Source organism: Rhinolophus sinicus, linkage group LG02 (genome assembly GCF_036562045.2).
Source record: "Rhinolophus sinicus isolate RSC01 linkage group LG02, ASM3656204v1, whole genome shotgun sequence".
NCBI lineage: Eukaryota > Metazoa > Chordata > Mammalia > Chiroptera > Rhinolophidae > Rhinolophus > Rhinolophus sinicus.
In genome coordinates, this window is record NC_133752.1 from 158,129,260 (window position 1) to 158,155,635 (window position 26,376).

Below are 26,376 nucleotides of genomic sequence, written 5' to 3' on the forward strand. Positions count from 1 at the left end.
TTCTCATGCTAACTACTTCCTACTTCAAAGTCCTCATTTCACTTAATATTCTCCCAGAGGGATGTCAAGTTCTGCTATTGATGTTCTAGTTTTTCCTTTCAATGGGGATCTATAACTTGTTTTCTTCATCGTGAAAATGAACAGTGTTTAATATTAATAGATATCTGTGCCTTTCTTACAATTCACTTTTGGAATATATTAAATTTTTTACATGCTTTATATATCTGTGGCAAACATAGAGTTTGTAATGAAGATGGCAGATGGGGTCAATCTTATGTTAACTGAGTAGTTGTTGCTGGTGCTGGCTGCCTGGAGTAGTCCCTTCTGGGCTTTGGGAGAAAGAGTGCTATCGTTGGCTTTTGAAATAAAGGCAACCAATATTATGTGGCGTGTATGCTGTTACTTTTTAATTGTTATTATCTTTGACTTACTTACAGTGACTGATGACTCATTGAAACTTGTCTACTCAGGTCTCCAAAGTGTCTCTTGTGACAAGGATAACAGATGCTTATTAGAAAATTGTTTTCAGTCTCCCTATCTCAGCTGGTTGGTCATTTATGCTTACAGAAAAATTTCCTTTCCAGATTAATTCCTTCTATTTCAATTCTGTTGTTGATTCTGTAAAGCTCAGGTTGCTCTTAAGGACATTTGAATTGTTCAGTGATTATGGATTCAAAGAAATTACGGACGATGTCTTATGTCATAAAATCTGGAGGCCAAAACAAAACAAATCCTTGCCAACCTAACCTGACCTGTATAGGCATGTTACTTTTCTCATCGGCATAGCCTAGGTATTGATTGATAAATCTTAAAGGGAGCTGACTCAGGACAGCCCTGCATATAGATAAAGATTTTGAAATTTACAGCCTGAAGATACTTGACTATTTCCTGGCATAGAAGCAATATATTGCTCAACAGCTAATAGACCAAGAAATAGAAAACCTAATCATGTGACCAACATATTTTTGGGATTGGTGCTTGAAAGGTAACAACATCTGAGCTGATGTTGGGCACAGCAGAGTTAGCCTTCAGCTTTTGACTTTGTGGTGATTTGTGAACCTATCACAGTCATCAGCTCTTGGTTTTTGGACAAGTGATTGTCACCTACAAACACTGTGCAATGACTCTGAGAGCAGTAATAAACCCTGACAGACTGCTAATCTGGCTAATTGTTTAAAATACGTGGTGCAAGCTCATTCCCACCTCGCTGTTTGTTACCAAGTGAATTAAAAGTGATTACTGCTTTTGGAGTAGGCAGGAGGAGGGACTGAGGAAAATGACGATGCACAATCTCAAGTGTTATAACAAAATTAGTACAATGATATAATGCATTAAGGAACAGAGCACAAGTTTAGAGATTGACAGATCTGGATTTAAACTGCAATTCCATATATTACTACTATGAGAGTTCAGATAAATGAGTTAAGCTCTCTGTGCTTTGGTTTATAAATGAAGATAGAAATTCCTTCTCATATAGTTGCTGTGAGGATTGTATGACATAACATTATTATAAAGTGTTACAGAAAGTTCCTGTCACTTAGCAAGGAACTCTTGTTTTTTTATACTGGCATTCAACAGAAATAGTTGGAATACAATGGATCGTATCATGAAGATAGCGAAGGCTCTCTAAAAAAAAAAAGCTATAATTTTTAGAAAAGTGCTACATGCTCATTGTAAAACCACACAAAGAAACAAGCCAAACAACATTTAAAAAGTCAAAGGAGAACATTCAAATCACCCCAAATTCTACCCAGTGATAGAGTGTACTAACCAGATATCTCTCTGTGCATTTATTTAGGTACATATAAAGAGCATGTATCATTAATACCCATTTTTTTGATGACTTAGACAAGATGAATACAATTCTTTCTTTGGGTTTTCCATTCCAGATTTTAATATTTGAGCCTGGTTGCTCTCTGCAAGCCTGGTGCCCCACCTCGGGGCAGGAACTCCAGGGCAACCTCTGAGCTAATGACCTCAGCTGCCATCCCAGGAAATCCCTCTTCCTTTCTCTGCTGCTTCCACAGAGCCGGCACTACTGTTGTTAAAGTGTCACTGCTGACATGCCACTGGGAAGTTGTAGGAATGCTCTTTGGCTGCAGAGCCTGGCATGTGTGCAGTCTTGCTGCCGGCTGCCCCTGGAGCCCTGCTCACGGTCTCCTGGTGTTGGTCTCTGTTGATTTAGCAAAGCTTTGTGGTTCTGGTCTTAGTTAGTTCTTCCCATAAGGTCAGCGACGTTCCTGACTCTGGGCTCTGTAAAGCTTCTCCATCTTTTCATCATGCATTTCCCTCTTTTATGTCAGAATATTGGTGTCTCAGTCTTCAGGTGCTTTTCCAAACGCTTGAAAGCACACAGAGCTTGAACTTGATTAAACTTGTAGAGCATATTGTGTGATTGCTTTGAGTCCCACTTTCTGCAGGAAAGTTTCTCTGGCAGAATTTGGTCTGAGACTTGCTCTCATGGTAACAGGATTTGGGAGTAAGGTTATAGTGACAGAAGCTACAAAGTCCTCATGGACTTCAGCAGCTGGAGACAACAGATAACTACCAAAATTATTAATTGGATAGGAAAGTTATTAACAACTGATACCCAGAACATACAATATTGTATGTTCATTGGGCCTCAAACCACTTTACTGAATTATCTTCTTCATTTTGAAAGATTTTGTTAGTTAATTCTTTTGCAAGTAATGATAATTGAATGTTTCTCTTTCCAGTGTTGTCTCATTTTTATTTTATATCTTATTCCGAGGAGCTTCCAAAGTGATATGAATGATGACATTGTTTACGGTTCATTTCATTTTATTCTCAATAATATAACCAATATGAAAATCAATGAAACATTTACAAAAATGCAACCTTAAGCCTTTACTATTCTTGTGACTTTGGACACTTTATTTAACCTCTCTGAATTTTATTATGTCATGTGGAAAATGAATTCTGATAATACTTGCTACTTGTTAGGATTATACCAATGCTAAAAGCAGTGACATATTTAAAGTGCTCTGCACCGTGTCTGCCACCTGGTTCAGTAAATAAGGAGTAAGTGAAGAACTTGTGATATAGGTTCCCACTGGGTATACAGGGGATCACAGAAGGGACTAATCAGTTCTACCTGCCCTGGACACAGCAGTGGGGAGTGGCTGAAAGAGTTTCACCTTTTCCAGAAGGAATGAGGTTGGTGAGGAAATTTCAGGGAAAGGGGTAAGTCGTGAGTACAGAAAATGTGAGGCAATATTAGTTTCAGAGGCTGCAAACAAATCTGAAATGTCTAGAGCAGAGTCTATGATATGAAATATAGATAGAGGTGCAGCTGGAGATAAAGCTGGGGTCAGAATGTGATAGGTACTTAGTGCTATATTAAGAAGTTTGGAGTTTCTGTAGGTAATGGGTTTTATGCACAGGAGCCATCTGGTCAGGTTTTACTGTAGAGAACTTTTTTCTTGGAGACATCATGGCCAGTAAACTGGGAGATAGGCAGGAAGACCAGTGAAGAACTCTGAGGTCTGGGAACTAATTGGACCTAGAGCAGAAGCCAAAGTGGGGAAGCATTAGGGGAGAAGGGGAAGGAAAAGGGAGGATGACGCCGGGGTCTCACTTGGAAGAGAGGTGGGTTGGACAGTGTTGCTTAGTTTCCTGAGGTTATTGTAACAAATTACCACAAATTCATTGGCTTAACACAACAGAACTTTATTCTCTCACAATGCTTGAGGCCAGCAGTCTGAAATCATTGCTTAGCTGAAACCAAGGCGTTCGTAGGGCCACTCTCCCTCTGGAAGCTCTAGTGGAGCATTCAGCCATTCCTTGCCTTTTCCAGCTTCTGGTGGTGGCTACTAGCATATCTTGGCTTGTGGCTGCACCACTTCAGTCTTTAAAGGTAGAGTCTAGAAAACTCTTTCTCCTCTATTCACATTCTCCTCTCTTCTGGGTCAAATCTCTGCCTTCTTATAAGAATATACTCGTATGTGATTGCATTTAAGACCCACTCAGATAATCCAGGACAGTATCCTCTCTCATCTGAGGATCTGTATTTTAATCACATTTGTAAAGACCCTCCACTCCCCCAATAAAGTCATATTTATACGTTCCAGTGATTAGGAGCAAACATATTAGGGCCTAACAAACATATTAGGCCCTAATATGTTTGGAGGGCCATTATTCTACGTTCCATGGTTGCCATTTCACTGAGATAGGAAATAGGGGAGCTACAACATTGAGGAAAAGATAGTGAGATTAGTTTTGTACATAAGTTTTAGGTTTTTAAGAAGACCCCATATTCTGTTCTCAGTCTCTTGTTGCCTGCCTATTTTTGTTAACATGATGTTTCTCTTCTTCAGCTGAAATCAAGGATTGAATTCTATATCTTTTTTTCTGAAACTTTGCATCATCCTGAGTTAGCCTTACAATATGTCCAGCCAATGGGTTCTTCTGTTTATTTTTAGCTCAGGCAAACCAAAGCTCTGACATGTCAGATTTTGAAAAAGCCTGGGTTTCCTTTTAAGTAATTTTCAAGAATATTAGTCGTAGGTGAAAGCCTCAGGGGAATCATAAAAGTTTTCATGGTTAATTATCTTCCCCTCAAATTTCTTTTAGGATCTAAACCAAATTCAACCTATGAAAAGGTTGAAACTGTTATTTTTATCCCTGACTTTTTAGCTCAATAGTACTAATTAATAAACACTTTAAATAACCAATTTCAGCTAAACTGAAAAATATCTTAAACTTATTATCTTTTTTTATGTATTACGTTCGGGGGGTAATATGTATCAAGTATGATCAAGTTCTACTTATATGCTCAGTATGAGAGGAAGCTGTTGAGCTGAATTTTCAGTTTGTTTGCTCAACTACAAATCTGAAAATCTATTCTTATTTTCTTGAAAGCCAGATAATCTTGTTAAGTACTTTCCAATGACCCTATCTTTCAGAATTACTTGGTATCTTAGATTCTAACTGACTTTTCAGTAAGCTTCAATTTCAAAATACTTCATTTTTTTCATTTTGAAAGCTTTAGTTTTTGCCCATGCACAATCTGTTTCCCCTTGCCATAGAAATTGCAGTTTCAGGAAAAATATTTTTCCTTAAATTCGTATAGCTAAATTTCCAGAGATAATGTTTGTTTAATGAATAAAATAGAGAATGAATAAATGAATCCAAGGGGATTAAGGGTTGCATTCACATCACCTCCAAATATTTGAACAATTTCTGTTCAGTTGGTTAAAGTTTTGATTTCCTTGTCTTTATCTTAAAAAAAAAAAAATCTGTGGAAACCATTTTGTGTGTATGTTTACATAGATACCAAGAACTTCCTAATTTCAATCTGTGAACAATACAATGCCTGAAATAAGGGCCCTGGGTGTGGCCCAGTGAAATGGGATTTTTTTCCAATCCTAGTAAAGCAGTCACTCTCAGATATTTTCAGTTAATGGATGACTTATTAGGGCAAAGGCCCCCAATGCCACCTTCCTCTTCTACCCTTCTTTCCATAATAAAATACCTCACCATATTTAAAGTGTAAAAGCTGATTCTTGTGATTGGATACTGGAACCACTGATTCATTCATTAGATGCTATTGAGGCCTTGCTTATGTGCAAGCCTTTGCTAGGTTCCCTGACTGCCTCAATGATATTTGGTAAACACCTTGATGGCAGTCAATGAGCCTGAGACTACACTGAAAAACAGGTAAACAAAAGTGCCTTAATAATATCCTATATTTTTGTTAAACCTAGAATCATTTTGATTATAAATACAGAACAATTTGCAGGGAAGATTATATGATACAGAGATGTGGTTCTCTGTCCACATCTGGAAGATTTATGCTGGATAATGTTTATAAAATGTTAAAGCATTATTCAGCTCAATAGGCCATATTTTTATTCCTACGGAAAATTAAATAGAACAGTTTTTTGTTTAGCTCTATTTACAAGCTATGTTTTTGTTCTTATTAAAAATTAAATAGAACAATTCCACTCAGGTACAGCAGTAGAGCCCCTTTATTTGTTGTCTAAGCTTTGTTAGGCACAAGTAACAGTGCGTTTTGAAACTCACTTCATACCTTCAGTTTGGGGACTCATGCCCTATAACAAGTTATATTGTACATTTTGTTAAATTAGCATTTTAAAAGGTCACAAATAGTAAGATTGTCTTTACTCTGAAACTATTAACTTTAACATTCGTAATAGATTTTCTAAAGTAGATCTTTTTTTTCGAAGTTATGTCTGTGTTAGGGTAATGATATTTGCTACCCTTTTAAAGCTTTTTTTTTTTAAATTCAATACTTACTACACTATTAAAGAACAATATTTATTAGGTGATTGCATTTACTGACTAGAAAAGAGCAGCAGGCCTTCAACTTTCTGTTAACTCACTTAAAAATCCCTTTTTCCTTAACAGAGATCGTGTTATTATGCTCATTTTACATAAGAATTTGTTTTAATTTTCAACTAATAAAGCCTCATTATATATAAATATAAGAAAAAGATACTTGAGCTTTTTCAAAACAAGGTACCCATTTCAAGATACACATTTGTTTAGGTTATTTTAATTATTAATATATAGACATACCTATAAATTGCTTTTTTTTCTAGTATATTTTAAAAAATAGTTGGGATATGCTATTCTGTACTACCCAGAGAGGGGCCCATTTGTCATTGTTCTCGGATCCCATGTAATTTAAAGGGAAGCTAGCACAATGTCTGGAAACCTTGATGTTCTGCAAATGAAGCAGGAAAATGTCCTCAAATTCCTTGCAGCAGAAACCTACCTAGGTGGCACCAACTTCGACTTCCAAATGTACATCTACTAAAGGAAAAGTGATGGCATCTACATCATAAATCTGAAGAGAACCTGGGAGAAGCTTCTGCTGGCAGCTTCTGCCATTGAAAACCAGGCTGCTGTCAGGGTCCTGTCATCCTGTCGCTGGCCAGCGAGTTGTGCTGAAGTTTGCTGCTGCCACGGCAGCCACTCCTATTGCTGGCTGCTTCACTCCTGGGACCTTCGCTAACCAGACCCAGGCAGCCTCCCGAGAGCCGGGACTTCTGGTGGTCACCAATCCCAGGGCTGTCCACCAGCCTCTCACAGAGGTGTCTCAAGTTAACCCGTGGACCATTGCTCTGTGTAACACAGACTGTCCTCTGTGTTATGACATTGCCATCCCATACAACAAGGGAGCTCACCAAGTGGATCTGATGTGAATGCTAGCCCGAGAAGCTCTGTGCATGTGTGACACCATGTCCCATGAACACCTGCGGGAGGTTGCACCTGATCTCTACCTCTACAGAAATCCTGAAGAGATTATGAAGGAAGAGTAGGCCACTGCTGAAAAGGCTGTGACCAAGGAGGAATTTCATGGTTTCACTGCTGCTCAACTTGAGGTCACAGACCGGTCTAAAGGTGTGTGGGAGCCCTCTGTGCCTATTCAGCAGTTTCCTACTGAACACTTGAGTGCTCAGCCAGCCACTGAAGACTGGTCTGTAGCCCCCACTGCTCAGACCACTGAGTGGGAAGGAACAACCAGAGTGGTCTTACAGTTGATGGAAAATAAACAGTTACTAAAACAAAACAAAAATAGTTGGGATACAGTGTGAGGGATATAAATGATAAACGTCTAAGTTTTGCTTTATCTTGTGCACCTGAAACTAATAAAAATAAAAAAATAAAATAAAAAAATAAAAAATAAAATAAAATAAAAGTTTACCAAGTTAAAAAAAAAAATAGTTGGGCTAAGAACTAACCATTGTCCTTTTTTTTTTTTTTTAGTTGTAGCTGAAGAACTTTGACTTTGTTTTTAGGTTATTGCTCCTTCTCCCCACAATATACTTATTTTATATACCATCCAATATTGCTATTTAGGTACTTCTGTGAATTTGTCTTCCTAGGAAAATTCAGGCTTCTTGAAATAAGGGAATATGTCTTTAATATGTATTGTATCTTTGGTTGTGCTTAGTTAGATCTTAGGCATAGAGTATTTGCTTGAAAAATATTTGCAGAATTGCACTGAAGTTTAAGGAGAATTTCTATTTTCCAGGTAGAGAAAGGTAAACCTGAGATGTCATTTTCAGAGGCTAACTGGCTGTATAGGTTTTGGAATGCCAATTGAGAATAAAATTTATTATGGTCAATAAAACTGTAATATTCATGTTTGGCCACTAAACACAGTTCTGTGCTAATAACTATACAAGAAAGTATCTTAAAATCAGAAGGTGACTTGTTGAGCATAAAATCAGAGCAGGCAAGATTATCGGATGAGCTAACTGACAACTGTCATCGCGAGGAATACTTGATGCATCCATCTGCCCTAAACACTAACATTTATGAGGATTGAATAGTGAAGGAGTAAGTCAGGGAAGTCTTTCTCCTGGATGGTCCTAGAAAGGCGTTACTAAATTCTTGCTTATCAACTTCTATTTCAGGTTTCATACAAAATATACTTCTTCCATTAATCCAGTATCTTCAGGCAGATTAGAGTTTGATTGACCTTAGCTTTAGTTATACTGTTTCAGTTATGCTCATTTAAGTCCATAATCCAAGCATTTTTAATTGAAATTTGAGGATGAGTGGTTACTAGAACAACTCAGGCAATTCACAGATCATAATTTTGAATACATTATTTCTTCAGGTACATTTTCTAAAACATACGCTGTATTTTTCCATAATTTATTTTCAGGAATTTGCTGTCTTCCTTGGTTTGGCTACATCTAGATTTACAGAATACAAAGACACGTTCAGGACTTTTCACCTGATGAAGTTTGACATCAATGGTATAAAATTATAGACATTAAGGTATAGTCATTCTAGCTCAAGCAGATGACCCCCATGAAGGGAAGGAGTAGCCTTCCCATTATAAATATCTAATCACAATCTTGTATACCTGAAGCTACTACAATATTGTATGTCAACTGTAATTGAAAAGTTAAGAAAAAGAAAGCTGATGTGATGCATGTGCGTGTGTGTGCATGTACTATTTTTTAAAGCACCTCATGGAAAACAAAAATATTTTCCTCTTAAGTACAGTTATGTTTGGCCTTCTTTCTCTTCATTCCGTAGGCAGCGTCTCTCTTTCATATTAGTCCATGAACTGGAATTTATTTTATTTTATACTCCAGTTGCTCAATGAGTAGGTATAATTTTGAGAACTTCTACATTTTCAACATTCACAGGAAAACAAGTTGTTTCTTGTGGACTTCTCTAGATTGTGTGGCATTTTGTGAAGAACAGGGAAATCAGATTCAGAAGGAGTTGGCTGCATTGGATTATTCTGTACCGGGTTGTGTGCGCTTACTCATTTACTCAGTATCTCTGAGCCTCAGCTTAGTTTCATTTCTTATAAAAACGGCCTCGGTAATAACACCTATCTCACTTAATGTGAATGTGCTTTGTTTCTAATAGGATTTGGGAAGTTGAAAATCTTGCATTCCTACCATAAATCCAGACTGGATGATGTATTTTGATAATCCCTGGTATTTGGCAGGCTATTCGTCATTTAAGAATATTTGCCTTTTCCAAACTTTAAAATCATAGGTTTGAATAAGCAGTCTTTGGGAATTAAATGTAGTCAGAGATAGTCCATTCTATTACATTCATATGACCAAAGTATAGATGAAATGTATCATCAGACAATGGGAAAGTTCAACTGTAAATTTCAGGGGCTGTTATGAAGAGTTTATGGAGTTTTATTTCTTATTATATAAAGGATCTAAGATTTTTTTGTTTCTTTGTTAGTTTTTGACCTTATTATGTGTTATGGATCAAAATGACTGGAAGAAATAATGTAACCAGTAAAATCTGTGATTAAGAATAATTATCTTTATTGTTGATAGAAATCTATTGTATGTTTGTGGGTAAAAATTATAGTATTTTTAGAAAAACAAAGCACTGAAATTAGATGATTTTCTTTTAAATATGTGTGTAACATAGTTTTTGAATCCCATCCACATTACAGTATTTTCCACTGATATCTCTGGATTTTTATGAACTCTGAAAGAAGGAGTTGAATTGCATTTTTTGGGGGGGCACTTAATGAGCAAAAACTGGTGACACAGGAAGAGCTGGAAAATTTCTTTTCATAAAGAAGAGTAAGTGGAGAAGTACTTTTTGTAAACATACATCACATTAATTTCTCAAATAGAAATGTTTTAATTTACTGTTTACCAATCATTGCTGGAGTCACAGTGTCTGCATAGGGGACAGAAGGATTATTTTAATTTGATTTCTGACTAGGGTCTTTGACTCTGACTTAATTCCAAATATAAATATGTCTATTATTTTCTAGGAATATTTCAAGACATAATCTCATTTTTTTTTATTTTTTATTTTTTGGTCTGTGCTTGTTCAGTGTACAGTGAGTCCATGGAAGCCGTAACTTTTGAGAGACTGAGATAAGGAAGGATTTCAGATTGATATAAAAAAAAGACGGCCTTTCAAATACCAAGGACGGAACAGATGAATGCACATGAGTTATAGTCCTGGTGGAGAAATAGGAAAGCTTAAACATGAGCTTCTTATCAGTATTAAATATAGTAATATAATTTAGCTGTTACAAATTATTACCAAATAACGGAGGATGAATATGAGGTAGAACTAACTTCAGGAAACTTCAAACACAGATTTAACTTTTGGAACTTTCATACTAGACAGCCAAGTTTTTCAGACAAGGATACGGCTTCAAATGATCACGTTTTAGGAAAAAAACTACTTTTAGATAGAAATTTTTCTAGTAATTGACTGTCTTATTAATGAGCATAGTGAACTTTTTGTATTTTTATTTTTTGTTATTACTCAGGGTTATTGTTGTGAGCATAAAGTAAAGGACTGCATTACTATCATTAAAGGTTAACAGGGTACCCCAATACCAGAAGAATCCAGATTTCACACTTTCTGAGTTTCCATTTTTATTCTGTTGTAGATGTGGAAATATCTGTAAAAAAAAACACACAAAAAACAAACACTAAATAGGTGCTAATAAAGGCCTTGTCTGCCTTTTTAATCTTTTCCTCTACTAAGAAGAATCTTCAAGGAAGATGTATATGTTCATCTTAAATTCCCAAACCATAATAGCAGCATAACACTGATTAGGCTTGATGTCACCCAAATGTCAATAGGTGGTGCTTCACTGTTGCCTTCTAATTGTATGGATTAATGTGAGCATGTGCTCTGAATCCCAAACTATTTTGCAGTAGTAAAAACTCACAGTTCAGTTCAGGAAACATTTTGGGCATCTATGTACTCTTTAATGAAGGGATAAAAGGAAACCTAAAGCAGTTAATTCTGTCAGAGATTTTGATCTCAGAATGTAGAGAGTCTTGTTATTGGCTACCTACAGTGGAAGGCTAAACAAATAAGCCCCCTTGGCCTCCCAAACTCCAGTGATGTTCTTTAAATAGTACAAGCAGATCTTTAGCAAGTTTTAATTAATCATGTATATATTGGGGGTGCCAAAAGAATGTATACAAGTGGACACTTTGGTCAATGGTGCTCAAGCAGTAGTTCGCTGTAATCAGAAGTGCCTGGATGCTGATGGTAACCTCTTTGAGCACCTCTTGTAATTGCAGAAGTCAAACGTGACTTGTATTCAACTTTTGTTATCGGTATATATTGAGTATTACAATTTTAATACAGTTTTCTTTTCTTAAAATGTTTATACATTGTTTTGGCACTGTGTGTGTGTGTGTGTGTGTGTATTTATGTACATACACACATATATATATACATATATATATACACTGTACACACACTATATTGAATATATACACATTTATGTAAGTATATATTTATATAAATAATTTGGCCTATATTCATCTAACATTTTCTATTTTATTCAACAGAAATCTTCTCGACAGAGACACCTTTTCTAAATCTGACCCAAGTAAGTGTCTATTAAATTGCTTTTTAAACAGTGTACTTATTTTACTTACTTGATTTTGCAAAAATTGTATGAAACTCATAGTTTGTTTTAAAGCCTATAAAGCAAGAAGAGGAATGATCTCAAGCCTTTGCATACTCATCTCTCTGAAAAATACTTTGGCTAAAGAGGGTGTTGCTTAGCAATTTGAAAATAAGATAGAAATGCAGATGACCCCATATAGCACAGTTCAGCTTTGAAATTACAACCTCATGTTATGGCCATATGGTAGAAATTATATTTGAAAGACGATCATAATGGACCATGATTTAGTCACTGAGTAATATTTTCTCTCTCTTTTTTTTTTTTTTTTGTAAATAAAAGCATTATATAAAGGCATATACAACCAAATAAAATATATAACATCTTTTTGTGTGAGCTGAATTTTTTCATTTCTAATTAGAGATTTTGAAAATTAGAGATAACTTGTGAAATTAAAAAAAAACAACAAACTTTGACTTAGAAAACAGGAGAATTAATGTATAAATCATCTAGTGTTTACAAATCTTGTAATATTTAGAAATTGATATCCAGCAGCTCTCCATCTCTACAAATATGTGAAGAAATGTAGTTTAATTATAGGGGAAAGGATTATGTCAGAAGTTAGAATTCTTGAGGTAGTCATTGGGAAATAGCATTATCATTTGTGGGTATAAAAATTTCTAGGGCTCATTTGACAAATGGGTGAGACTTTTTTTTAATCTCTAGTCTTTACCCTAAACTCTTAATCTTCCTTTTGCAAGTTCCCTTTGTGGTTGACAAGATTTCTTACCTGTTTACAATGGCTATGCTTTGGAGATATTGTGGGTTTTGTTACAGACCACCACAATAAAGCAAATATTGCAATAAAGAGAATCACACAGATTTTTTTGGTTTCCAAGTGAATACAAAAATTATGTTTACACTATACTATTGTCCATTAAGTGTGGAATGTCATTATGTCTAAAAAATTCATACCTTAATTAAAGAGTACTTTATTGCTAACAAATGCTATCTGTCATCTGAGCTTTCAGTGAGTAGTAATCTTTTTGCTGGTAGACGGTATTACCACAGTGTTGATGGCTGCGGACTGATCAGGATGGCGGTTGCTGAAGGTTGGGGTGGCTGTGGCAATTTCTTAAAATAAGACAACAACGAAGTTTGTCACATTGATTGACTCTTCCTTCCCTGAACTATTTCCCTATAGCATGGGTTTGATAGCATTTACAGCAGTTTGATAGCATTTACCCATGGCAGAACTTCTTTAAAAATTGGAGTCAATCCTTTCAAACCCTGCTGTTGCTTTATCAACTAAGTTTATGTAATGTTCTAAATCCTTTGTTGTCATTTCACTGGTCTTCACAGTGTCTTCACTAAGGTAGATTCCATCTCAAGAAATCACTTTTCTTTGCTCATCCTTAGGAAGCAACTCCTCATCCATTAAAGTTTTACCATGAGGTTACAGCAGTTCAGTCACATCTTCAGACTCCACTTGTAATTCTAGTTCTCTTTCTATTTCCACCACATTTGCAGTTATTTCCTGAAGTCTTGAACCTCTCAAAGTCATCCATGAGGTTTGGAATTCCAAACTCTTCCAAACTCTTGTTAATGTTGATATTTTGACCTCATCCCATGAGTCACAAATGTTCTTAATGTCATCTAGAATGGTGAATCCTTTCCTGAAGGTTTTCAATTTACTTTGCCCAGATTCATTAGAGGAATTACAATGTATGGCAGCTAAAGCCTTATGAAATGTAGTTCTTAATTAATTTAGTAAGACTCAAAAGTCAAAATTTCTCCTTGACCCATGAGCTGCAGAGTTGTTTTTGTATTAGTAGGCATGAAAGCAACATTACTCTTGTTGTGCATCTCCATTAGAGCTGTTGGACGACCAGGTGCATTGTCAATGAGCAGTAATACTGTGAAAGGAATATTTTTTCTGAGCAGTTGGTCTTAATGGTGGGCTTAAAATATTCAGTAAGCCATGTTGTAAACATGGTGTGCTGTCATCCAGGCTTTGTACATTTGTAGAGCACAGGTAGAGTAGATTTAGCATAATTCTTGAGGGCCCTAGAATATTTAGAATGGTAAATGAGCAATGAAGTCACCAGCTACGTTAGCCCTAACAAGAGAGTCAGCCTGTACTTTTCTTTTACCCCCTTCTTCCGCTTCCCGCCCCCCTCTGTTTCAAGCCGTTATTTCTCGGTCTAGTTGTGTAGGACACAGCTCCCTGGTCCATGCTGGTATTATGAGCCTTGTGCTCCCCCCCCACCCCCGACTGAGGCAACCGGTCTCTGGTCATTGGTCAGCCGCTCACAGCAGCTCTCACCGGCAGCCAGACCCTCATACTGGCCGCTGGCCACTCACGGCAGCACACGATAGTTTATGGCAGCACACAGCAGCCCGCGGCAGCTCACGCCAACCTCCGGCTGCTCATGGCTTCTGGGCTGCTCACGGCAGCCCAGCTCCAGGGGAGAGCTGTTGTTCACAATCTTAGCTGTTGAGTGCACAGCTTACTGGCCCATGTGGGAATCGAACAAGCGACCTCGGCATTAGGAGCACGGCGCTCCAACCACCTGAGCCACCAGACTGGCCCAACCAGTACTTTTAAGCTTTGAAGCCAGGCATTGACTTTTTTCTAACTATGAAAATCCTAGGTGGCATCTTCTAATATTACCCTGTTTCCCCGAAAATAAGACCTAGCTGGACAATCATCTCTAATGCGTCTTTTGGAACAAAAATTAATATATGGCCTGGTCTTATTTTATACTGGTCTTATAGTAAAATAAGACCGGTTCTTAAATTAACTTTTGCTCCAAAAGATGCATTAGAGCTGATTGTCCAGCTAGGTCTTGTTTTCGGGGAAACACGGTAGGTGCGTTTCATCTGCATTGAAAATCTGTTGTTTAGCCACCTTCATTAATTATCTTAGCTAGATCTCTGGATAACTTGCTGCAGCTTCTACATCAGCACTTGCTGCTTCACCTTGCACTTTTATGTTACAGAGACAGCTTCTTTCTTTAAACCTCAGGTACCAACCCCTTCTAGCTTCACACTTTCCTTCTACAACTTCTTTACCTCTCTCAGCCTTCAGAGAATTGTAGAGAATTAGGGCCTTGCTCTGGACTAGTCTTTGGCTTAAACGAATGTTGTAGCTTGTTTGATCTTCTATCCAGGTCACTAAGACTTTCTCTGTATCAGCAATAAGGCTGTTTCACTTTCTTATCATTCATGCATTTATTGGAATAGTGCTTTTAATTTCCTTTAAGAACTTTTCCTTTGCATTCACCACTTGTCTAACTGGCACAAGAGACTTAGCTTTCAGCCTGTCTTGGCTTTCAACATGCTTTCTTCACTAAACTTAATCATTTCTAGCTTTTGATTTAAAATGAGAGACAGACAACTCTTCTTTTCACTTGAATACTTAGAGGGCATTATAAGGTTATTAATTGGCCTAATTTCAATATTGCTGTGTCTCAGGGAATAGGCAGGTCTGATGAGAGGGTGAGAGATGCAGGAATGGCCAGTCAGTGGAGCAGTCAGAACACACACAACATTTATCAGTTAAATTTGCCATCTTATGTTGGCACCCCCAAACAATTATAATAATATCTATCGTAAAAGATCACTGATCACAGATCACTATAGCAAATATAATAATAATGAAAATATTAAAAATATTGAGAGAATTACTAAAATGTGACAGAGAGACATGAAGTGACCAAATGCTGTTGGATAAATGGACTTGCTCTACACAGAGTTGCCATTTACCTTCTATTTGAAAAAACCGAAATATCTACAAAGTGCGATAAAATGAGATATGCCTGTATTGAGGATTGGAGTTACAGAAATTACGTATAGAGATTGTCCTTCCTATGATGGCTTTGAGCACAATAGGTATTTTAAAAAAGCTTCTAGTAACTTACTGAAATATTTCAAACTGTTAAACTTTAAATTAAAAATTTATCTACATCTCTAGCATAATGTGTAAGACATTAGTAAATCATTGTTATTTTTTTATGTGCCAAGATCTATATATTAAGTTCTAAAGATCTGATATTGTTTATTTTTTATTTACAAAATATTTCAATCCTTTAATAATTTACTAGCAATTTTCTTGCAAGTGTAAGGCTAGGGATTAGGAACTAATTTTGATGTTGGTTTTGGACAGTTGAAAAACAAATTATACACGTTTATATCTGATGCTTATCAATGACATATATATTTTCATCTTTTATAGTTTGTGTCTTATATGTACAAGGAGTTGGAAATAAAGAATGGAGAGAGGTAAGGATTAATTTTTTTTTTAAATCACTGTGCTGGAAGATACGGTATAAGTTACAATTTGATCAAGATGCTACTTTCCTGTTTTTAGTTGTTTTAAGTCTTTAAAACCCAAAGATTGAATTTCTTCTTCATTTTATGAAAGTAACCTTTGTGTTTTATTTTTAATAATTCTGAATGTTTGGCTGATTTATGACCTTCCTGTGGAATATTCTAGCCTTGAAACTTGTGTTTTCCTCAGTCAAAAGTAAATTTAATGTGTTGCAATCCTTATGTAATTGAAGTCTGTGGACTTAGTCTCACTTTTAGAGGTCAGCTGCTGATTTTATAAAATATCATATTAACAGATTTTATGAGTGTGGTGTGTGATATCAGCTATCACCTGCTTTTTGCCAGTTAGTAATTTATTATTTGAAAATAAAGAAGAAACTCAGTTTCCTAATACAAATATACCTTGTTTAGTGAAACAAAAGCAAGGAGACAGAGTTATTAGTTAATTTATTTTATAGAGTATATCTATGTGCAAATGTAAGGATGCATGCTGGAGGGGAATAAAGCATATTAAAATAAAAGGTATTTCCATGTGCTTGCTTGTAGATGTTGGTTACCTCAAGAAGTTAGTGCATTGTTTTAATGAGGTTACAGTTTCCGGCGAGATTTCCCCAGTGAGATTTGTGCTATTTGTTGCCACAGACTGCTATGCAGCCAGCCATTTTACCAATGTGTCTTGATCGTGAGATAGATGGTTAAGAATAGATCATTGCAATTTATTCTCAAAACTGAGAGAATAAACCAATTCAAAATTGTCCCTACTCATATGGGTACATGGGATACTGAGCACCAGTTTCTCTTATCTAATTCTGTCTGCACATTTCCATATGTTTACTCGATATTTATGTCAAACTCTACATAACCAAATATAAATTCACCATGCCTACTTCTTCTTTGCTCCAAATATAGCTAATAACATTACCGACATCAAAATGCAGTTTTTGCAGCCATCCCTGACTCTCTTTCCCACACCTTCCCTATTGAATCAATTATCCAGTATTATGAATTCTCTTTCACACACAAAAAAATCTCAGATGAGCTACCTTTTTATTCAAACCCATGTTATCTTTTGTCGTCTGATGAGTCTTGTTTCTCTAATTATTCCTTTGATTATTTTCCTAAAAGATATGTTTTCCTTTTGTCATTCACTCTGCAGTTCCCTTTCAAAGGCCTGGGACAATCCATTGGAACTACTAACTGAGCATAGGTCAGGCTAGACAGCGCTGAGCATTTATCAGGATGGTTCAGAAAATAACATTATCTGAGGGACCAATAAAGGAACTGAGCTGAGAATCCATGAGGTATAGGAGCAGGCATCTGAACCAATGTAATTCCCCCTTGACGAGACTTTCCTATTGCCTAAGTGATGAGATATAAATTTCTTACTTAATTTATAAGATCTTTTGTAATAATAATGACTAACTAATGTTCTGAGCCCTTTATATATATTGACTAATTTTGTTTGCACAACAACCTTAACAGGTAGATGTTTTTAAATGAGGAAACTGAAGCACAGAAACCTTAAGTGACTTGACCAAAGTTACCCATTATTAAAAACAGAGCAGAGATTTCAACCCCGGTCATCTGCCTCCAGAGCCCCTGCTATTAGACTTCCTTTACAGAATCCTTATCTAATCCCAATTTTTACATTCTGGTGTTATTAATGGAAATAAATTCTAAAAATTGATCTTTGGGGCTTTATAATTATTTTCTTAAGCTTGACTCTGACAAATAAGAGCGGGAGGCCAACTATTTAGGGAAAATGGCATAATTTTAAAATAATAAAAAAAGAAAACAATATTTAACATGTTTATTTTTTCTCTTGGAAGGACTAGAAAGTATTAGTAAGAGGTCAAAGGTGACATAAAATAGTCAAAGGTGATATAAAACTTGAGAAAGTAATGAGAAATAGGACCCAGAATCACATAGAGTAGATAGAAGCAGTTGGATGAATCTGAGGAGATACCAGTTAAAAGGCAATTGCAACAGACAGAATTTCAAAAGAATTAAAGGTGTTATGAACTAGAGAATGATATAGAAGTATAGAAAGGAAATGCCAGATACAAGAGACAAGCATTTTGTAGCTAAAATCCATTGCATTTAGTAGCTAATTGAACTTGCTGGATAAATGAAAGGGGTGGCAAAATGAAATACACTATATATATTATTAAATTCCCAAAAACCATTTGATAAAGACAGTTTCCTTGTTTTCAGAGTTAGTATGATGTAGTGGTTAAGGGAGTGCACTTGACCTCTCAGTGTCTCTGTTTCCCCCTCTGTAATATGGGGAATGATGGTAATGATTCTAGCTCATGTAGTTGTCGTGAGGATTAAATATGAACCACTGATAACAGTGTCTGGCACACAGTAAGCATTATAGGATTAAGGACACACTGGGACTCTAAGAGATCAAAAATCTTATAAGCATAACCAAACTCATAAGTAGCAGGTAAGTAAATTCGGTAAAATTCTGTAAAATTCATTGTGTAAGTGCAGTAGTTGATGGGAAAATGACATACGGGATTTACTTGGCCTCAAACCTAATATGCAGCTGTGGTGTTTCACAGCTGCTAAAAAGCTAATGTAATCTGAGGATTCATTGATGGATGTACAGTGCTTACATCAAAAAAGATAATGCTATTATGTTGAGCTACATGAAATTGTCATTTCTGTAGGTCAGAAATGGTGGAGTGTTGGATATTTCATGTGATTCAATCGAATATTATTGTATTTTGCTCTGGTGGGAACAAATCTGGAGTGTTACTTTTCAGTTCTACATTTGAGACCATTGAAATCCCAAGTATGTATTTAAGGAGGGCTACCATCTTGAAGAGAGGGATGGAACTATACCATGTAAATGAAGGAATATTTAACCTGAAAGATGCAAAGACTCTGAATAATCATAATAATTGTCCTCAGATTCTTAAAGTATCTTCATTTAAAAATGGGGATATACTTACTTGATGTTGAAACATAAAAAGGGAAAGAAAAATTTTGACCCAAAGTATTGAGAGACAAAGAGGCATTATTTGTTCTACTATGAGGAAGACCTTTGTAACATTTAGAGGATCCCAGTGTAGTATGGGTTTTCTAGAACTATATCCTGGGACTCTAGTGGTTGTCTTGTATTCAAACCTGTGTTAGACTGATTCATCAGGTAAGAAGTCATACTTGATTAGCTCTAATTTCCTCACAATTTTATGGTGGTATAGAGTTTTAAAAGAGTTTTCTACTCATTTTATCAGTTCATTCAAGTATCTTTTCAGTATTGAACATTAATTTACAAGATAATGACAAAAACCAGTATGATAATTTGAGGGAGGAAGAAACTTCCTTCTGCCCTTCTAGATTCTTTCAGTTGGTCTAATAATCAAATATATATATGAGACAGATTAACAAGAGAAAATGATCAAATTTAATGACATACATATGTATGGGAACCCCACATACATGAGAGAGTTAGAGGCCCAGAGTACATGAGTGGGGTCAGAGACAGAAAGGAAAAATGAGGTATATGTGGCATTCTGAGCTAAGGATGAGGTAAGGTACCCATGTCAGTGGAAACGAAGGTCATTGCAACACAATAAGAAGAATACATGTTCAATAATTAGAAGTTTTCCCTGCAGTATAGATAGGTCATATGAAGTTATTTCTGGTGATAACTCTTATTATGGGAAAGGCCCCTTATTTAAATTCTTTAAAGGAGAGATAAGAGTTTTTTGTGAGCCCATGGTGTCTCCGTTGCCTTCAGCTCAAAGTAATCCACATGCCCAGGTAGCACATCTTGGGGAGGCCTGTTCTGAACCCCTTCAAGAATCACTCTCAGGATATTTGGAATCACACAAATAAAATAATATTATAGATGCTTTATCAATTTTAAATATATCTATCCATTTATTCATTTGGCCTATATTTATTGGGTACTTTCCATGTAGCTACAGTGGTGAATAAAATTTTAAAATAGCATTTTTACCTCAAGGAGCATGCAATACAGTTGGAGAGTTTTACCAGGAACTTCAGTGTGTCTGTGCAATCAGGTTACTGTTTAGGTATCAGCACTATGTCAACAATACAGTAGTTGTGTTTGAATTTAAATACATTCTGGAAAAGTACATAGTAACTAGCCACATGATTTTGTGTTCTGAGATGAATTACTTTCAGATAGATAGTAAGGAAGAATAAAATAATAAAAGCTTAAATATATTGAAACAAATGTTCCAAATAAAGTGATAGAAAACTTAATTTAAATGTCTTCTGTAGTTAAAATCTGAAATTTAAAAAATTGTATCTGACACTATTAAAATTACCTACATATGTTCAATAAATTCTTTATAATGATTGTGAATTACCAAAAGTTTTCAAAGTAATGGATCTTTTAAAACTAAAATTATATTTTAGTGCATAACAATTTCGGAGCTAGAAATGATACTTTAAGTGCCATGGATTATGAAAATATAAAAACCTCTTAATGGTGAGTGGCAATAGCAAAATAACATCCCTAAGGATCTGTGCTTGACTTTGAGAGGTTCTGAAAATGTTGCAGTTAACTTCTTTAAGTTTTAGTTATCCATTGGTAATCTATTTTGTGAATTACTTTTTTTTTTTTTAAAGATTTTATTGAGGAAGGGGAACAGGACTTTATAGGGGAACAGTGTGTACTTCTAGGATTTTTGCCAGGTCAAGTTGTTGTCCTTTCAGTCTTAGTTGTGGAGGGCGCAGTTCACCTCCAGATCCAGTTGCTGTTGTTAGTTGCAAGGGGCACAGCCCACCATCCCTGTGGGAGTCGAACTGGCAACCTTGTGGTTGAGAGCCTGTGCTCCAACCAACTGAGCCATCCAGGAGCTCAGTGGCAGCTTAGCTCAAGGTGCCCTGTTCAATCTTAGTTGCAGGGAGTGGAGTCCACTGTCCCTTGCAGGAGTCGAGGAGTCTGACCAGTAACCTTGTGGTTGAGAGCCCACTGGCCCATGTGGGAATCGAACCAGCAGCCTTCAGCGTTACGAACATGGAGCTCCAACCGCCTGAGCCACTGGGCTGGCCCTGTGAATTACTTTTAAACATTTAAAATTATAGAGCTGGTTCCCAATTCTCTCAGTTAGCATGTGATGAAAGCAAGCCAGCTGGAGTTGTTTATAACCCACAGTGGTTGTAGTATGGAGACAAATCTACTGCCAAATGCTGATTAGTACAGTTTGACTTTGTCTCTTCTTCTGCGCCATCCCATTGACACTGACCTACTTTAACATTTATTCATCGCCATTCTAAATAATATATGCATAATATATAAAACACACATACACACATAAACAGAAAAGATGAGAAAATTCTTCATACTTCAGTTTAAATGCTACTTTACCTAGTAGTCTTTTCTAAGTTTCACAACTAGCATTTTCTCCTTGCACCTTTGAAATTCCCAAACTTCTGTATCTTTCTTATGGTCCTCGTCATCTTTTACTTGATCATTCAACAAACATCAGGGACTTTTTTGTGAACTTATTTTCTTTTGTCTTAACTTCACTTTTTAACTCAGTGCTCCTTAAAGGTCAAGCTCCTGCACTAGAGCATTTAGGATAGGGCTTTATTCTTAGTAGGTGCTCAATTACTACTTGTTGAAAAGATACACTTGAGGATATCCTCAATTACACACACACTTATCATGGTTTCAGAATTTATGAGTTGGAAGAATCCTGTTAGATCATTTGGTACAAAGGTCACATGTTTCATGTGAGAACATTTATGTGATATGCTAATTAGCTCTGAGAGCCCAAATCTTGTTCTCCCTGCTCTTTACCATAACTTTAATGACATAATTTTGAAATTTGAATTATAGCATCTCTTAAAAACATGCTATTTACCTCTTAAAGCTTAGGGGATAGTCATTTTATTCTCTCATTTTTGTACGATAGAAATCTTAGAGTGAAACACCTAAAGTTACTGGTAGAGGAAAGAGGAAGCTGTCTTTACACAGCACTGTTGCTAAACTATTGAGGGTCCTGCATGGTTACCAACACTGTCTTCACTATTGGATTCATGTTGCAGAACAACTGAATATTTTGGTTTGGTTTGGTTTTCTTTTTTAAAAAATATTTTAATTACGATATACTGCTGAGCATTCACTTTGTAGAGGTTGTATTCCTCTAGTAGATATTTGAAGGATTCTCACTATAGGTATCGTGACTTCTCCACTTTGACTGATTGAAGAGATTGTAACAGAAAACTTTTGATGTTCTCTTATAAGAACAGTAGTATAGCATGTGGTTGTAAGAACTTCATAAAACCAATATATTTTATGGAATGTATAGTCAGTCTTAAGGCATTACTGTTTTAGTGAAAATATATTGTGTGTTCCTAAGGAAAATACTCTATATACTTATTTAGATTCCCAATGTCAGCCATACTAGTTTTGGAAAAAAGACTGCAGATTGTCCTTGAGCGTTTTCTATTTAGAAAAGGACATAAAATAGTTTTCAAATATTCCTGGCTATAGATAATTAGAAGCTGTGGCTTACTATAAGTTGCCCATAGTTTATAAGGCTAAGTTAAAGTCTCTTAGCTTTGTCAATGTGCTGAAATTTCCTGGCTTTGCTTCTCTGTCCATCGTAATCTGAATTTTCTCTTTTCTTTGTCACTGGTTGTTCCAAGCTAAAATTGGGTTACACTAATTAAGACTTCTCTCTCTCTAGCATTGGGCCCATCACCTCTTGGCTGCCTTTGCATCCTGCAATAATCCCAAACAATAAATTTTGTATTTTATCTACCTTTTGTGGTTCTCAACAAGAATGTTGGTGTGTTACAAGTGACTCCATTAGAGCTGGAGGCAGAAGTCCTAATGTCTGCTAATAATTGCTGAATATTGAATAGGAAAATTAGTGATACCTTGAGGCTTTGAATGATTTTATATTTCTCCAAAATGGATTTGCTTTTGCTTTTGGGTAGACAGCGAAGTTAGGAAGAATTCACCTTAATTCAGTTAAAGATTTGACTAACTCTAAGCTGAACTTCATTCCACCTGAGAAATGTTTTTCTGATTAATTCATCCTTACTCCTTGATACAGCTTTTGGGGGTCTCAACCCACAGCCTTTGTTACCTTATTTTTAAGCCCCTCCCCCCTTTTAAAAATTCAAACATATTGACAAGTGGAAAGAAATATAGACTGTACGGGCATATACCCTCTTTGTGAGTTTTTAAAAAATCCATTTTCTTCTCCAGTTTGATGACACTGGAAATCTCTGCTCAGCTTGGCTTCTCCCTTTTAAATTCAGGACCCTACAGGGCTCCTCTTCTGGCTTGTTTTTCCTCCAGGTTTTTGTTTCCACAACTTAAAGCTTTTTATTTGCCCTCTGGTGCCTGCAAAGAGATTATTTTAATATTTTGTTCAACTTTTCTAGTTTTCAGGGGAAGAGTTGATCTGAAACGACCCAATTTGCCATTGACAGAACTAAAAGATTGTTGTGACCACTTTTGAATGAAAGTAATTCTCAGATTTAGCTTTGCAATGTTTCTATTTTCCTTTAAAAATCTCAGCAAAAATTTAAACTGAATAAAACTCGTAAAAATAAGTACTGAGAATTTAACAATCTCATTGCTGAAACTGTGCCTTACAGGTTTATCTTATACAATAATATCAGGAAGGGGAGAAAATATATTTCAAATCTTAAGAAAAGCAGTAATATAATTTAATAATTCTTAAAAATCTAGGAATTATTAATTTGAAGGATTTCTAAGAATTTGACTAAAAGTCAATTTTGAGTATTTGAAATATATGATTGCCTACTTTTTAATTAACATCAGTCAACAACATTTATTGTGCATTTGTATGTAGAATTGCTTTTAAATATTCAAAAACACCAGGAATACATTTTTAAAGTTTATTTTCAATTTAATTTAGATAACCATCTAAATAAAATAGTCTTACTTAAAATAATTGGGAATCTAATTTAAATTAAAATGATTAAAATAATCTGCCCAATTCATTTAAAAATATTTTGTCTCATATAAATGAACAACAGATATATAATAAAATTAACCCATAACCCCCAGTAAGAACCTCCCAGATAAACTGAGTCCATTTTTTTTTTCCCTCTTCAGATGGTAAAACATGTTACTAATCACAGAATTAATAGCAAGCAAAGACGTGGTAAAAGCAGTTCCTTAATATATTGTTATTTTTGGAGTATAATTTAATATTAAAATGTTTTAACTAAAGTTTTAAAATGCTATTAGCTAATTTTAAAAATTGATGGAGTTTAGTCCTTTCTATATTTCATGTGTGACAAAGAGACATGATCAAGGTGTCCTTTTTTTTATGGTTAATAATTTAGGTTCATTTCTAAAAATAGAAGATCCTAAAAAGCCAAAGTCTCTTATGTGAAACATTCTGACTTAACCAAGAATATTAGAAGGAAATCAGTTTACTTCTCTTCCTCTCTCCCTCTGTGTGTGTGTGTACATATATATCTGCATCTATAACTGAATCTGAATTTTCTCTTTTCTTTTCTTTGTCACTGGTTGTATTATACATCTCACTGATCTATAATAATGTAAGATCTAAATAAAGCCTTCAGATTTCCTGCTTGTTTTCTTATAAATAAATGAATTTCAGACCACTGATTTGTTAAAACAAATGTCTTGGATAATGAGTTACATGACAGAACTATATCTCTTTCCCTTAGAGAAAAAAGTCCATGGATTCTCTGGTAATCCCAGTGTTTAACTCCCAAGAAGAATTATATAAAATGTAAATCTTCAATTTTGGGTTTCTGCTTGGTATCGTTTTATGCATGTTAAATATGTTTAGTTCTAAACTGAGGTTGTTTTTATTAAATTTATCTTAATATGCTGTCTGCACTATTCAGTTAATCTATTTTTCTCATCTAATCTCTGGAGACTATCCTCTGTACATTATCACTTGTAAGCTGTAATTCTAATAGAATAACTGAATTAAAGATGTGCGCTAGTCCAGATGACCTTTTTCCTTCATCACTTTGAATTCAGTTGAAGAATGAATATGATATTGGGGGTTGTTCTGGGCTATCACAATATGTTAAGCATTTCTGAAAATTTTCTCAAAATAGAGTTCATCTGCTAGGTGCCATAAATAGATAAATATTTTTTCCAGTATTGCTCCTCTGAAGCAGTTTAACAATTAGTTGATTTAGAAATTAGGAGTGTTTCCATCTATCATTTTCTGCAAGATTTGTTCCTAAATTGGAAAAGTACATATTTATCCAATTAGCTCAAGCATAAAACAAAGGGAAACTTTTAAAGACTTGATTGTGAATTGTTTTTTATTTTTTGCTTAAAGTTTTACAAGAAAACAAGGTTTTATGTTCTAACAAAATTAAGTTTATATACTTTTTTCAAATGACTGAAAACTTTTACACTTGGTGAGCAAAAGAACATTTTTTCTAACATTTTTTAAAATTATGAGATGATAAAATTTAATACTGTATAATTACGAAAAAGTGCTTGACTGTCCACATATTTGGGTATATTCATTGTGCTAGAGATTATTGTCATCAGGTTTGTAGGTACTTCTGACAATCCACCATTGTTGATATTCAGAAAAAGATTTTTTAGGCTACAAGTTACAATTCTTTCAGATGTAGTTGTTTCTGGGTGTATACCATCATAAATATTAGTAATTGTCTTTCCTCAAAATTTTAAGCCCCTTTGATCTACATAGCATTATATGCAACTGTACATTTTCCAAGGAATTACAAAAGTTTTATTTAGTAATATAAGGCATTAGCTAAGACAAATTTTATTTGAAGTCAAAAAGATTAATCACTTGGTTGATAGCTAATATATTCCAGCCTCTGGGAAAGAACTGACATATTTCCCATGAGCTGAACTAGTCATCAGTATCTGTGGATCTCTTATTAGTGCCAATTTTCACTTTTCATTATAGAATACATTAACAGGAGCAGTGCTTAAAAGTTTTATGTTTCTGATTTTATAAGTAAAATATACTTATTGCAAGAAATTAGGAAAGACTAAAATACATAATAAAAAAATAGTAGAAGATAATTTCTACATTCCGGTATATCTTCTTCTATTTTTATGTGTATGTATATAAACTTCTATTTTAATCAAAATTGATATTACACTATACATTATCCTTGATATATTTTCCTTGGACAATATATTACAGATCTCCATTAGTTAA

At 35.2% G+C, this 26,376-nt stretch overlaps 1 protein-coding gene and 1 pseudogene across 4 annotated transcripts in view; both read left to right on the forward strand.

The window, feature by feature from the left end:
- CPNE8 (copine 8) overlaps nucleotides 1-26,376 on the forward strand; it is a 180,472-nt gene that overhangs the window by 12,590 nt on the left and 141,506 nt on the right. For all 4 annotated transcript variants that reach the window (XM_074325838.1, XM_019736511.2, XM_074325839.1 and 1 more), the window contains 2 exons: nucleotides 11,820-11,860; nucleotides 16,116-16,162. In XM_074325838.1, the coding sequence (XP_074181939.1) occupies nucleotides 11,820-11,860; nucleotides 16,116-16,162 (88 nt within the window). The remainder of the gene's footprint in view (nucleotides 1-11,819; nucleotides 11,861-16,115; nucleotides 16,163-26,376) is intronic.
- LOC109449587 (small ribosomal subunit protein uS2) lies at nucleotides 6,689-7,583 on the forward strand (annotated as a pseudogene).